At 47.2% G+C, this 15667-nt stretch overlaps 1 protein-coding gene across 2 annotated transcripts in view; it reads left to right on the forward strand.

Annotated features, from left to right (window-relative positions):
- PDE11A (phosphodiesterase 11A) overlaps nt 1–15667 on the forward strand; it is a 372295-nt gene that overhangs the window by 179736 nt on the left and 176892 nt on the right. For both annotated transcript variants that reach the window (XR_011849439.1, XM_072121624.1), the window contains exons 3-4: nt 1266–1355; nt 2446–2586. Coding sequence is in view for 1 of the 2 variants with exons in the window: in XM_072121624.1 (XP_071977725.1) it covers nt 1266–1355; nt 2446–2586 (231 nt within the window). In the remaining variant the exon portion in view is untranslated. The remainder of the gene's footprint in view (nt 1–1265; nt 1356–2445; nt 2587–15667) is intronic.

Here is a 15667-nt window from a genome sequence, read left to right on the forward strand (position 1 = left end):
TTCCGATCGCGTGCGCCAAAAACCCGGGGCAATTCAGGTACAATCGGCGCAAATCGGAAATATTCGGGTAACACGTCGGGAAAACGCGAATCGGGCCCTTAGTAAATGACCCCCAATATGTTTAAATAGACAAGAAGACAAGAAGTTTTATCACAAGTGCTGGGAACCCAATTTTTGTATTCTATGTAAATTCTGTACCTTGTTCCCGTTGTATTATGCTTTTTCTGCGCTTTTACGTTGGTAGACCCTATTAGTGTCTTGTACTTACACGTGTAATGTTTGTATGTGTTGCCAACCCCTTTAAATTGCCCTGCCTGGGAGACTTATCCAAGATTAAAATCAGACGCCCCATATTGCTCTATAAGTGACTACTATTTTTGAAATATTGATGAATCATACAAGGAAATGGCTAATTATTCTTTTTTTGGTTTGACATGGATTTGCCTGGATTTTGGGCAAACGATTCTTTTTATCATAGGTTTCTATTAACCAGATTGGAGCACTTGACTTCTACAGCCAACATGCTTTCAGATACATTGCAAGCAGCAGAATGTCATACACTAGCAAATCTGCTGCTTATCTGACAGCTTCATTTCAGTCTACGTGACTGTAACATTACATGTCGGTATAAGGACTTCATAGCTAAACCATTAATATTAGTAGGGAGGGGGCTGTAAAGTGGTAGAAGGGAGAAGTGAGGGGTGTAAAGGCTATTATGTATACAGACGGTCCCCTACTTAAGGACGCCCGATTTACAGACGACCCATAGTTACAGACAGACCCCTCTGCTCACTTTGACCTCTGGTGAAGCTCTCTGGATGATACTATAGTCCCAGACTGCAATAATCATAATCCTTGGTCTAATTACAGCAAACATGTTGAAACTCCAATTGTCACTGGGACAAAAGAAAACAAATTTGTCAATTATAAAATATACAGTTCCGACTTACATACAAATTCAACTTAAGAACAAACCTCCGGACCCTATCTTGTATGTAACCCGGGGACTGCCTGTATTGTTACTTTGTAACATTTTTATTAAGTTGAATATCTCCTTAATTCATTGCTGAATGCATTTTATGTCGTTTTAGAGTCCTGATTATGATTACAACTTATGTTCGGCTCATATAGGGGATAGTAGTACTGGTGCGTGAATGTGGGTACAATACAAACATGCTGCAGCACTAAAATATAGGAAGGGCCTCAGGCATGTCTGTCCTGCATATGCATCACATCTTTAATATTTCCTTGTTTGTCTTTGCTAGGTTATGCAGATGTACCTTCCATTCTGTGGCATTGCCATATCCAATGCACAACTGTTTTCTGCCTCAAGAAAAGAGTATGACAGGAGCAGGGTGAGTTTTTGTGGTTCTATGTGGATTTTTGTTCCATTTTCCTGTAAACCTGATGTAGAGCAGAGGAGCTCATCAGACTCAAATGTTCAGCTCCTCCTGCTCTATACCACACTGCCTTTAGATAGGACACTGTGCACAATCTGCTCAGCACCTCTTGCTCAATGACATGCTGCGTTCAGGTATAGCACTCCGTGTAATCTGCTTAGATCATCATGCTCTATAACATGTTGCCTGCTGGTAGTACACTATGTACAATCTGCTCAGCTCCTGCTGTATATCATGCTGCCCTCAGATAGAACACTGCACAATATGCTTTGATCCTCCTGCTCTATATCATGCTGTTTTCAGACAGGACACTGCACAATGCTAAGCTCCTCCTGCTCTATAACATTATGCCTCCAAGTAGTTTACTTTGTGTAATCTGCTCAGCTCCTCCTGTTCTATAACATGCTGCCTTCAGATAGGACACTGCATAATCTGCTCAGCCCCTCCTGCTTTATAACATGGTGCCTTCAGGTAGGATACTTTGTATAATCTGCTCAGATCCTCCTGCTCTATAACATTCTGCCTTCAAGTAGTATACTTTGTATAATCTGCTCAGCTACTCCTGTTCTATAACATGCTTCCTTCAGATAGGACAATGCACAATCTGCTCATCTCCTCCTGCTCTATAACATGCTGAATCTGCTCAGCTACTCCTGCTCTATAATATGCAGCCTGTAGATTGAACAAATTGTAAAATTGTTATGTTTATGCTGATAGTGTCATCTATATTTTGACAGATCCCCTTATTATAGTAATATGGCATTTACTTGTCAATATGAAGGAATTTTCTTGTAGATTTCTTGTAAATGCCCTCAGATAAGGCAACATAAACCTGGCGGCAGATTCCTCTTAACTACAAAGACAATCGTTTGAAATGATGTAGCAATAGGTATTCTGCATGATATTGTTATAGTTTTTTTTATTATAAAGCAGTAATTCATGGTGACATCCCCATAAATAGGACGGTGCAATGTGTAATTAATGTACATGAAGGCCTTAATATTGTTCCATCAGCGTCACTGAGACATTTCGTCATGTCATGCAGGCTTTGCTGGAGGTGGTGAATGACCTGTTTGAGGAACAAACAGACCTGGAGAAAGTTGTCAAGAAAATTATGCATCGGGCTCAGACGTTGCTGAAGTGTGAACGCTGCTCTGTGCTGCTTCTGGAGGACATTGAGTCACCAGTGAGTTGTCTTCCAAGCTCAATATCATTCATAATTAATGCATCAAATACAGTGGGGACACAACTGTGAGGCTCTGCCATTGTACCAGGCACACAGCCCTCATCTGTGTGTTACTGTGCCTTCATGCTATATAACACCCTGTGATGTATGATTGTTTTCCATTTCTTTCCAATCACTGGATCATCAAGAAAATCTTTTTATCCAGACCCACATTGTGCTTGCTGTAGAGACCTAAGGGAATCCCAGTGGTCCGAAATATCCCTTCCATCTCTTGTAGTGCAACAAGCTGGGAACAGCAAGTTGTAAATAATCTCCTATATTACAGAGAGACAAACTCTTCCACTGAACTTGTATCTAACAATATGAAACCAACTCAAAGGGGTATTCCAATGTTAGACAATGGCATTTAACAAGCTACACTATATACAGGTTTCCTTGCAGGACTCACAAAGAGGGTGAAGCTAAAAGATTTTGGGGAACATTTACTTACCCGGTGCTGTCGCGATCCTTGATCCGGACTGTCCAACGAGGATGAAGTCCAGCGCGATTCACCAAGATTGTGCGCTCGATACCCTGCATGTGTCGCTTCCACGCTCATGTCCGCCGGAGTTCACCTTCTTCTTCCCAGTGTATATGAGTGCATGTCTTGTGACACAATTAGAATTTTAAATCCTGCGCTTAGTCCGAATCAGTCAGGTTGTCCGACGGCCACGCCCCCTGATTTGTGTTGCATGAAAGTCGGTGCGATTGCGCCAAAATCCGATCGCGTGCACCAAAAACCCCTGTTAAATGCTGCGCAAATCGGAAATAGTGGGGAAATCCTACGGAAATGCGGTGTGCGGACCCTTAGTAAATGTGCCCCTCTGTGTTATCCAATGGTTAAATACCGTAGATGAAAGTTGAGTCCTCACATGGTGATGTCTTTTATTGGCTAACTAAAAAGGATGATGACCATTGTAAGCCTTCGAAACTACTTAGATCTCTTCATCATGCATGGCATATGTGTAACGAAGAGACCTGTGTAGTCTCGAAAGCTTGAAATTGTCATCACCCTTTTTATTATTAGTCAATAAAAGGTATCACCAATTAAAGAGGGTAAAGAAAATTTTCGCACATGTAGCGGGAGGGAGCAGGAAAGGTAAGGTGCAAACCACATCTATCAAACATTTATGGTATATTTATGGGTATGCCAAAAAATTTGAAACCCCTTTAAATAAAAAAAAAATCAAATCTCTAGGGAGAGCTCATGAGTTTTCATAAAGGACATCTACCATCAGAATTTCTGATAATAGACTAACAACACTTATGTGGCCATTGTTTTTTCTACTTTGAAGAACAGGGTTTTTTTTAACTTCAGGAACACTGACATGCTGAGTTCACTCCCGCGGTGCAGCGTTCGGCCGTGCGTTCCCAGCAGCATGCGTTGCGAGTGTGATGCAAGTTCATCGCATCACACTCGCAAGTGTGGAACGGGCCTTAGGAAAAGAACACAAAAAATGCTAATGAGCCTATGTCACTGGTGCGTCTCTTGGCTCTAGAGACTAATTATATATGCACATCCAACTCTCTGAAGTTGAACCTTCCTGTCCACCTGCCCGCTGATCTGCACACAGCTGGACCATGACACCAGTGATGTCACTGTCTGTCTCCAAACCACCGGGCAGGACCAGGTTCAACTTCTGTGAGGGGGGTGTGCACATATAATTAGTCGACAGAGCCAAGAGGTGTTCCGGTGACATAGGCTAGAATGCCTCCGGCTCATTAGGTTATTTTTCTGAGAGATGCCTGAGCTCCCGAAGTAAAGAAACTGTTCTTCGTAGTAAAATAATGCTAGGGCCACGTAAGCGTGGGAGTCCACCATCATAAATTCTTTAACATTTTTTTCTTATTAGGATCATGGTGGAACAAAGCTGGTGAAGTATTAATTGAATTTACTTAAAAAAAAAAAGCAATTCTCTGAGCTTAGGGTGATGTAGCTTGTTCACTTCCATTCACTGAGTAATTACATAGAAAGATTTGAGTGTAAAGGATATAACATATACATTTTATTAATATAGCAGAACAAGGTAACCTTAACTCTCCTAACAATATTAGAAATAATAGTGTTAGGAGAGTTGTCTGCAAACAGTTGTAAATCTTAGGTAGTAGTAGCTAGGGATAGTGCTTTTCCACAAAGGCCAGGCCACTAGTGTTTAGACTCCTCCACTGTCAGATATATTGCAGCAGTATAGCCTCAGCTTGATTGTTGAGTGGGTTAAGCAGGACTAGGGAATAAAGAGGCTCTAATACACACTTTTTTGTACTTTTATGGTTGAGGGCTACACATGGTAAAATACCTCATTTTTATCTGAAATATTAATAAAAGTTATATTTTATATCATATATAGTCAAATCTTCTCACATAATTACTCAATAAATACTTAAAAAAAAAAGTGAAGTAGGTCTAGGAGAATTATTCTAGTCCAACAAATTAATTTATGGTCAAAATTTGAGATTTTGACACATAGGGGGTCATTTACTAAGGGCTCGAATCGCTATTTTTCGTCGGATTTCCCGAATATTCCCTGAATTGCACCGGGTTTTTGGCACACGTGATCAGATTGTGCCGCATCGGCGCCGGCATGCATGCGACGGAAATCGGGGGCATGGCCGTCAGAAAACCCGGCGGATTCGCAAAAACCGCGGAATTTTTTTTACAAAATGTGTCGCTTGACACGCACTTACCTGCACCCAGGATAGGATAGTGAACTCCAACGGACTTCAGCGCAGCAGCGACACCTGGTGGACATCGGGCACACTACCTTATTGAATCCTGTCCGGTCCCGAATCAGCGTCAGAGAACCTGCTGCTGGATCGGTAAGTAAATGTGCCCCATAGACCTCTTGAAATATGCCAACATTTTCAGAAGGCTTTTTTGGTCTATTAAGGCCACTGTATGCATGACTTAGGGACAGTGAAACTGCCGCTGCGGTAATAATATCCCATGAAAATTCCCCATTTCCACCTCATTAAATAAACACCATTACTCCATCATAGGTGGAAGAAAAAGGCCACAGCGGCCAACTTTATTTATTTTACAGGAAAGGAAAAAATTGGAGGGGTCCTCGAAGGCGCTTTCCCTGAACATTGTTCCCCCGGTCTCAACTTGCCTGCGGTCGTCGATCACCAAACCTGCGGGCACCCCTTGTTGAAGACCTAAAACCCATCCTGGGGTCCTTGCCCGCAGGAATATATCCAACCTGCTGGGTGCTTATCCCAGCTTAACTGTAAACTTACATTCCCAAGAACTGGAATCCTAATTCCAAGTTCTCTACTTTAAAACGCCTTGCCTTCGAGAGCCCCCTCCTCCCCTGCCGCTGCGACAAATAAAACATAGTGATCATAAATACAACAAAATTCTTCTATTATTATTTTTTTTTTTTTTGTAAACCTCAACACAAGCAACCTTACAATTAGGGCGGGCGGGTGGGAAAAACTTTCTGGTCAGCGTTCTCCAGCCAAAATGGTGAGTACTTGATTCAAGTTATGATTCTTAAATCATATGTCCCACCTCCCTGCACGTACTCACCTGCTCTAACATAAACAATCCCCCTCCCATCTAAACTCTGTGTGATCTACCCAACAACTCCGCTTATTCACTCCCCTTGTCATGAGCTGATTCCATTACACTGCGTTCCCTTCCATCGCTTACTTGACTTAGGGACAGTAAAACTGCCGCTGCGGTAATAATATCCCATGAAAATTCCCCATTTCCACCTCATTAAATAAACACCATTACTCCATCATAGGTGGAAGAAAAAGGCCACAGCGGCCAACTTTATTTATTTTACAGGAAAGGAAAAAATTGGAGGGGTCCTCGAAGGCGCTTTCCCTGAACATTGTTCCCCAGGTCTCAACTTGTCTGCGGTCGTCGATCACCAAACCTGCGGGCACCCCTTGTTGAAGACCTAAAACCCATCCTGGGGTCCTTGCCCGCAGGAATATATCCAACCTGCTGGGTGCTTATCCCAGCTTAACTGTAAACTTACATTCCCAAGAACTGGAATCCTAATTCCAAGTTCTCTACTTTAAAACGCCTTGCCTTCGAGAGCCCCCTCCTCCCCTGCCAAAGTGGCGAGTGTAACTCACTTACACGCCGCCGCTCTCCACACTCCAAGGGCTCTATCAATTCCTTCTTGCACGTCCAGAAGCCACAAATCTAAACCCACATCGGTTAAATGAACCCCATCATCCCTAAGATACATGTTGCCACCCTCCTCTAGCTCACTGTGATGGACCACAATACCCCCATTCCGCGCTACAAATTTGCCCACCTTCTTGTTCACCTTAATCCTTGCTTTATTAATTCTCTTAACCGAGCGCGCATGCCGCCATTTGGAGCGTGGAACAATATCAGACCACACAATTAATATGCCCGGGAAAGTAGTCCACAAACGCAATAGGTCTAACTTAATGTCACGCAATAGGGCCCACGATGACCTGATCCCCATATCATTACCCCCAGCATGAATAACTAATATATTAGGTGGCCTATCCAGCCCAACTCGAAATTGAATCTCTGGCAACAAACGGGACCACAACAATCCCCTCCGTCCTATCCACCGCACCTGTACCTCAGACGCTGCAAAGCCAAGCTGCCTTCCTGCTGGCCGTACGTCTGCTCTTAAAGCTCCCCAATGTACAAAGGAATGACCGGCTATCCACAGTAAACACGGATCCGAACCTGAAAAACAATAAACAAACATAAAGAACCGTTGTAATGATGCTCCCCCTTATTAACCCACCAGGTGTGGGCGAACATAAAGGCGGAACCTTTCCGATTCCCATCTTCCCAAACGCTTAATCAGCTCCTTACTCAACCCCCACCTAGAAGCCTCGGTGGCTTCCCCTATCCGGAACGAATGGGAACTGTATGCCCTCGGCTCCAAACCTAACCTGCCTAAGGCTTTACGAAAAATAGTGGCAAACTGGAACCGAGACAAGAATGACCCATCAGAATGCACTAACAAAGGCCCTGACACCTCCGGTCTTTCCTTCAAAAATTCTACAACATTAGCCACCGGACACAGCGCGGAGCCATCCAGGGAAGCCAGCCGTACAGCTGCCCCCTTTCCAGCCTGATCCGTTTTAGATCTGGGCAGAAAACAAATAATCACTCTATCCTCCACCCGAACGTTAGTCACCAATAACCCACCCGGCGTTTTCCGACTAGGCGCTACTAGCTCAGAAATGCGAAAAGCTCCAAAGAAAGCCAAAATAAATGCTACCTTAAATAAAATCACTTCAAAATCTGACCAGCACAGCTCCCTTAAAACCCCCACCAAATCTCCTAACAAAGAAAATGTAACTGGTTTCCTAGCGTCCCTGACAACTCTCAATCTTTTAAAGCCCTTCACAGCCTGACGAACCACAAAAGACTTCGTATAATCAACTAACCCTCGAAACTTGAACCAAAATGCTACGGCTGACATCCGTTTGGCTATAGCTGAAGCCGAGCTGCCACCATCAAAAGAATCCCCAATCCAAAAAAGTAAAGCTGACTCCCATGCTAACCTACTTCGGACCTGGCCTAACGCACTCACCAAGCCTTCCCATTCACTCCAAATGCCGTTGTACGCAGCCCACGTAGCATCACACACCGAATACCTTACCAAATCCAAGCCCACACTCAAACCAGATTCCACAAGTGCCCTGGACAGGCGTGCCCCCGATCCTCGACATCCGGCACCAGTTCTCGAAACCGCTCCCACTGAAAACGAGACAAAGCGTCGGCCACATTATTATTCACGCCCGGTACATGAACCGAAACAAAATGCGAATTCAGCTCCAATCCCCTCAACACTAACTGCCGCAGAACCTTTACCACCGGTGGAGAATTAGCGGTTTGGCTGTTAATCGCCTGAACAACCCCAAGATTGTCACAGTGAAAACGCACTTTCTTATCCCTTAGTCTCTCTCCCCATACCACAGTCGCAACCAAAATCGGGAATAACTCAAGTAATGCTAAATTAGACACAAAGCCCTTCTCTATCCACGAAGCCGGCCAACCCTCAGCACACCATTCACCCTGAAAATAGATGCCAAACCCGCAACCACCAGCCGCGTCCGTATACAACTCCAACTCGCCGTTGGACACTGGCCTCTCCTGAAACACAGATCTCCCATTGTACTTGCCCAAAAACTCATCCCAAACCCTCAAATCTGCCCGCAGATCAGCCGACAAAGTGACAAAATGGTCTGGGTGACGCACACCAGCCGTAGCCATAGCCAACCTTCTGCAGAAAACCCTCCCCATAGGCATAACCCTGCAAGCAAAATTCAAACGACCTATCAATGATTGCAAATCTCGCAGCCTTATTTTCCGCGAGCGGCACCCATCACGAACCTCCCTCCGAATCTCCTGCAACTTATCCTCGGGCAATCTAGATTCCATTCTAACTGAATCTATGACAATCCCCAAAAACTTGAGCTCGGTGCAGGGGCCCTCAGTCTTATCTGGAGCTAAAGGGATGCCAAAGCTCTTGGCAACCCGCTCCATAGTTTGCAGCAACAGTGAACACACCCACGACGATGGCGGGCCAATCAACAGAAAGTCATCTAAATAATGCAGCACTGACTGCACTTTTGCCTCCCTCTTAACCACCCACTCAACGAAACAGCTAAACTTCTCAAAATAGGCACATGAAACTGAACACCCCATGGGAAGGCACAAATCCACAAAATACTGATCCCCCCACTTGCAGCCCAAAAACTTAAAACTATCCGGGTGCACCGGCAAGAGACGAAAGGCAGACTCCACGTCTGTTTTCGCCATCAGGGCCCCCTTCCCATAACGTCTGACCCAACCCAGTGCTGCATCAAAAGAGGTATAAGAAACAGTACACAGCTCCTCAGCTATCCCATCATTCACCGAACCACCATAGGGGTGGGACAGATGATGAATGAGCCGAAACTTATTAGGCTCCTTCTTGGGGACAACTCCCAATGGTGACACCCATAATTCCTCTAACGGAGGAGAACAAAAGGGGCCTGCCATCCGGCCTAACTCAACTTCCTTACTCAATTTGGCCCCCACCACCTCCGGATGAGACCTAGCTGAAGCCAAATTAAGTGGTTCACCTTTTGCCCTTGCGGACATGCACGGGATGGGAAATCCGGTACTAAAACCTTCAGTGAGAAACCCCGCTACCCCCCTGTCTGGGTACGCTTCTAGATACTGACGCATCCTTTCCACCCTCACTGGAGTCGCCCCTCTTCGCTTCAATCTCCCCCAGCTTTCCTTTTCCCTTCCTAAAACATCTGGACAAACCATGCGCCCCCCCGCAACCGGAACATTAGTGTCTGAAGTGACAGTCATTGCCGAACTTGCAATGACCCTCGTTGAATTGCCAACAGCAACCCTTCCCTGCAACTGCCGGACGGGTTGAGGGCCCTCCAAAGCCCCCGAATGACTCCCGAAAGGACTGTCCGGACCGCGGGGCTGATATCAATCCCATCCAAAGATTGATATCTTTCTGCTCCCAGCCGAGCGATGGGCGGATGGCCTTCCGTTGACGAAATTGTTCGTCGTACCATAACCAGGAAAATATCTCTACGTATTCCCCCCGCCAAATCTTCTCCCTAACCTCTAGCTTCAAGTGAGAACCCAAAGGGCCAGCATAGCAAATATATACTTCACAACGCGCCTTGTCAGCCATGCGGACATCCTCAACCGTGGCACTAGGAGCGGCCACTGCTGAAGCAGGCGGCTCCCTATTATCCCTGTTGGCTACTACCGGGACTACCGCTAACTCTCTCCCTTCAGGGCACCCTGGGTCTCTCCATACAGCTACCGGGGAATCCGCCACCGCATCCTGCCCTGATCCCAATACCTCCTGTACACTAAGCAACAAACGCTGTAAACTATCCCTAGAAAAATTCCCACCCCCGGCTAACACGCTGCCTGCATGGGTGGTTACCTCACCTGACCGCGCCGCGGCTCCGGCCGCAGCGGGCGTAGCATGCAGGGCCGATCCTCCTCGTGGAACTGCCGACGATCCAGGGCTCCCAACCACTGAGCCCGTTCTTGGCATTGATCCAGTCGCCCGAGAGCAGGCCACCGCCGACCGCGGCCGCCGCTCCGTCTGCTCGTCCTCTTCAGCCTCCTGCGGCCAATTCTGCTCGAGAGGCGGGGACCGCCCCTCGCCTCCGTCGACATCCCGGAAGATGTCATCGCTGTCGTCACAAGGGGAGGGGCTCCACCTCCCTTCCCCCGTTTCCGGAACCTCCTCTTCCAGCTGCCATTCGCAAGATGGCCGACGGGCTGCCACTTCCGGTTGGTCACTCCTGCGGCCCGCGTGTCCTCGCTCACCACCTCCAGGGCGACGTGCTACCTGCGCAGCGTTAGCTGCCGGCGTCCTGGAAGGCCGACCCCCGGATCCACTTGATCGCGGCGACACAGCTGGCCTCTCTCCTCCCGCAGCACGCCGAGCTCCACCACTGCTCGGCACATCAGCAGGCTGGCGGGCCGTTCTGGAGGCCTCTCCTCGACGATCGCGGGTGGCCGGGGTGCTGACTGTCGTCCCACTCTGCGATCCCAGTCCCGCCCGCGGGTTCGGATTCCTCGCCGGCCGATTCTCTGCCCTAGCGGGGCGCTTCAGTGAAGAGGCGGGAGGGTCCCTGCTGGGGCTCCGACAGCGGCGCCGGGACCGGGACGTCAGCTCCGGACTCAACCGAGATGGAGGGCGAGCACGGTTGCTCCTCCGTGGTCTGGGGGTCTCCTCCGCCGGAGACAAGGCAGACCCCCCCGTAATATCCAGCTGCTGTTCCAGCCATGCAGTGCCCCTCAAGGCCACTGCCTGCTGCACCTTCTCCATCAGTCCAGGATCCATGCTGCCAGGCATCTAATAGAAAAACTTTCTGGTCAGCGTTCTCCAGCCAAAATGGTGAGTACTTGATTCAAGTTATGATTCTTAAATCATATGTCCCACCTCCCTGCACGTACTCACCTGCTCTAACATAAACAATCCCCCTCCCATCTAAACTCTGTGTGACCTACACAACAACTCCGCTTATTCACTCCCCTTGTCATGAGCTGATTCCATTACACTGCGTTCCCTTCCATCGCTTACTGTAAGGTCATACACTCCCTCTAGTGGTGACTGAACAAAGGCAACATTTAATCTTTTACCAAAACAGCTACTAGCGGTGTATAACAAAGTATACTCGCCCACTAGTCCAGTGGCACACGCCTCATACAATATTGAATCTAATGCTCTACCAGGCGACCAGAAGTAGTTGGATGGTGGCTCCTGCCTTTTTAAGCAAACAGGGGCATGCCAATGACAACAGGGGTGCCAGAGAAGTCCCCCCCCCCCCAAAGCCCAGACAACCCTTTTAATACATATACTTGAACATGTTCAACTTTTGTTATCTAGTGAATTGTTTACTAGAGCCAATGATATTATTTGAAATGAATATACAGTAATAAAGTTTTAAAGAAGAGTAAGACAAGCCTGATATCACTAACTAATGTGACATTTCACTTTATATTTTATTTACTGAGAAGTTTGGTGTCATTATAATATGCATGTGTATTGGAGCGTGACACATTGGCATTTATTAATAAATAATAAGAGGATTTTTGATTACAGGAACAAGTTAATTGTACAGATGCTTAAGAAGTTTAATATTATAAAACCATTAGAATCTGTGAGTGCCATTGATTGTTTAAAATACTGAAGGATAAATGTGTTTTTTATTTGTCTCTGTTTATATGTAAATTAGCTCTTGCTTGCCAAGTGGGTGGAAACTTTTTATTTTAATACATTCTAGAGACCCCCCCCCCTCCCCCGCCGGAGAAAGTAAAAACGTACAACTCCCTTAGCGAGTACAGGATAATTCATGTAAGACTTTCCTTTCACCTTCTATTATAGTTTCCATTCCATGTAATGGACACCACAAACTCAAACTGAGCCCAACTGTATTGTGCTATTCTTCTGCTATTGATAACCAATCATGAATAAATTGACAAACGGTTGTTATCTTTCCCACTTGTCGAAGTTAACACGGAATGTACCAAAGGGGTGCACATAGAAATGGTACTGATGCTGAACCTGTACTGTTTCTAGATAATAAAAGCTTTATACTATGACCAATGTAACTAATAATAAAACTGTACCAGATTCAGGATCAGTGTGGATCCTCTGTACCACCACGGAAGATGACATAAGCCAACACCTGGGAACCGCAAAGCAGGTTGGACTTGTTGCGGCGTGGTACCACCAGTTCATTCCACAAACACAAATTTGTCCACGGTGGCGGCCAAGGCATAGTACAAAATCGTCAGGCAAACACCTGGTCGGGGACAGGCAGGAGGTCGAGACAGGCAGCACAGGAACAGAGTTGGGGACGTAGCAATAGGTCAAGGCAGGCAGCGGAGGAGCGTAGTCAGGAAGGAAAAGGGGCTGGAATTTAACAAGGCAGGCATCAGCAGAAGACGCCCGGGCAGGCACAGCAGAAGACAGACCAGAACTCAGCAAAGAAGGAGGTGATGTCAGCTGTAACCAGGTCCTTTCCGCTGGAGCCGGGAAAGGTGAGTTTCCCGCTGGGGCAAACCATGATAAGGGTCGCAGGGGCACCTGTGATAACCAGGACCAAATATTACCACCATACATTAATTAATACTACTGCCTTTCTGTTAATGCACAGCATGATGCAATGAAAACAATATAATAAATTACATAGCTATCATAGAAACAGATAATATTGAATGGACAGTGTCTATGTATACATGGACACTCTCAATCCCCACTGAAAATATTTACTCCAAATTTTTCCAACATCTTTATGAAATTCCATAAGAATGCCATTTAAGAAAAATATGCCCCAGTATTATAGAGATTAAAAGTATTTGCTTGCACCGATAATACCAAAAAGCTCCTTAAAGGAAACCTACCACTTCCGATAGGGCTTCTAAGCAGTAAATGCCGTGCACCTGCTCAGGGTGAGCTGCTGCCGGCGCTTATCTTTGTTATGTTCTTAAACGGTTTTAAGGCATTTAATCTTTATAACCGAAGTAGCTTCCCCACACCGTGGTCCGCGCTCGGCGCACCAATGCGCGCGACCGTACGTGCGCCTGAATAGGAAGTGGTCGTGGACTATGGTGCGGGGAAGCTACTTCGGATATAAAGATTAATAAAGTGTTTAAATGCCTTAAAACCGATTAAGAACATAACGAAGATAAACGCCGGCACCAGCTCACCTTGAGCTGGTGCATGGCATTTGCTGCTTAGAAGCCCTATCGGAAGTGGAAGGTTTCCTTTAAAGCTAGAAAACATTTATCAGATAAATATTTCCTTGTATTCTTGAAGACTCGGCACTGTTTACATTACATAAGGTAATAGTTCAATAAATACCAGCCGAATATGTACATTCAACATAGGGAGAAAGTCAGTACCAGGCAAACCTGGACAGGTGCCATAACCCACGTAAGAACTGGTTGAACATGTTTTTCTCTTGGCAAACGTAGGATGGGGTAAACAACAGACTCACTGTGACTCTGCTGTCCAGAGGGAACATGTCCCAATCCCAGATAAAAAAGATGTGTTCTGACTAGAGATGAGCGAGCACTAAAATGCTCGAGTGCTCGTTATTCGAGACAAACTTTTCCAGATGCTCGAGTGCTCGTCTTGAATAACGAGTCCCATTGAAGTCAATGGGAGACTCGAGCATTTTTCAAGGGGACCATGGTTCGGGAATAAAATGTGGTAATTAATTGAAAAAGAATGTCTTCTGATAAGTTAGCAGATGTATGCAAACATCTGCAATCTATTCTTCACTGTTCCGCGCGCGTATATTATCTCCCGACAAGTTAGCAGATGTGAAGAACAGTGAAGAATAGAATAAAAACAGTGAACACAGTGAACACAGGATCATTTAAGTGAAAAACACAGTGAAGAACACAGTGAAGAATAGATTGCAGATGTTCGGCACATCTGCTTACTTGTCGGGAGATACGCGGTCCGGGATCCGCTCCTCTTCTTCCACTGAAGTCTCCCTGATCTCTCTGTGCTGCCCCATGTCTCCGCGCTGCTGCCGCTGCCCCATGTCTCCATGCTGCCCCATGTCTCCGTGCTGCTGCCGCTGCCCCAGGTCTCCGTACTGCTGCCGCTGCCCCATATCTCCGTGCTGCTGCCGCTGCCCCATGTCTCCGTGCTGCTGCCCTGCCCCTTGTCTCCATGCTGCAGCCGATGCCCCATGTCTCCGTGCTGCAGCCAATGCCCCATGTCTCCGTGCTGCTGCCGCTGCCCCATGTCTTCGTGCTGCTGCCGCGGCCGCATGTCTCCTTGCTGCTGCCTCTGCCCCATGTCTCCGTGCTTCTGCCGATGCCCCATGTTCCCGTGCTGCTACCGCTGCCCCATGTCTCCGTACTGCTGCCGCTGCCCCATGTCTCCGTGCTGCTGCCCCTGCCCCATGTCTCCGTGCTGCTGCCGATGCCCCATGTCTCCGTGCTGCTGCCCCTGCCCGATGTCTCCGTGCTGCTGCCGCTGCCCCATGTCTCCTTGCTGTTGCCTCTGCCCCATGTTTCTGTGCTGCTGCCGATGCTCATGTTCCCGTGCTGCTGCCGCTGCCCCATGTCTCCGTACTGCTGCTGCTGCCCCATGTCTCCGTGCTGCTGCCCCTGCCCCATGTGCAACATCCCCCACCGGGGCCTAGCCTTTTCTCGGGCCTGGAGTCAGCCGGGGCCCGCAGTACCTGAGTGGCTGGCGGTTGCGGCCTAGGCACGCTAGTGTCACGGTGCTTGGTATGGGGAACCGGAGGACTGTCCTACAGCCTGGCAGGTCTCCAGCAGGGTGGTGTTGGCAAGAAATGATGAGGGAGAGGCTCCTATAGCGGATCTCCCTGGGGCAACCCTTTGGTGTCTAGAGTATGAGTCTCTGTGTAGTGGACAGGGTGCCTGTGATGATGGCAGCTGTAGTAGCAGGGACCAGACGGAGGCAGAGGTTGAACAAAAACAACTTACAGTTCTTTATTGGAACCGACAGGAACCGCAGCAACGTGCCTTTAACAAGATGGTGGAGTACTGGAGAGGTATTTGGAG

The sequence above is a fragment of the Engystomops pustulosus genome, chromosome 8 (assembly GCF_040894005.1).
Source record: "Engystomops pustulosus chromosome 8, aEngPut4.maternal, whole genome shotgun sequence".
Classification (NCBI taxonomy): Eukaryota; Metazoa; Chordata; class Amphibia; order Anura; family Leptodactylidae; genus Engystomops; species Engystomops pustulosus.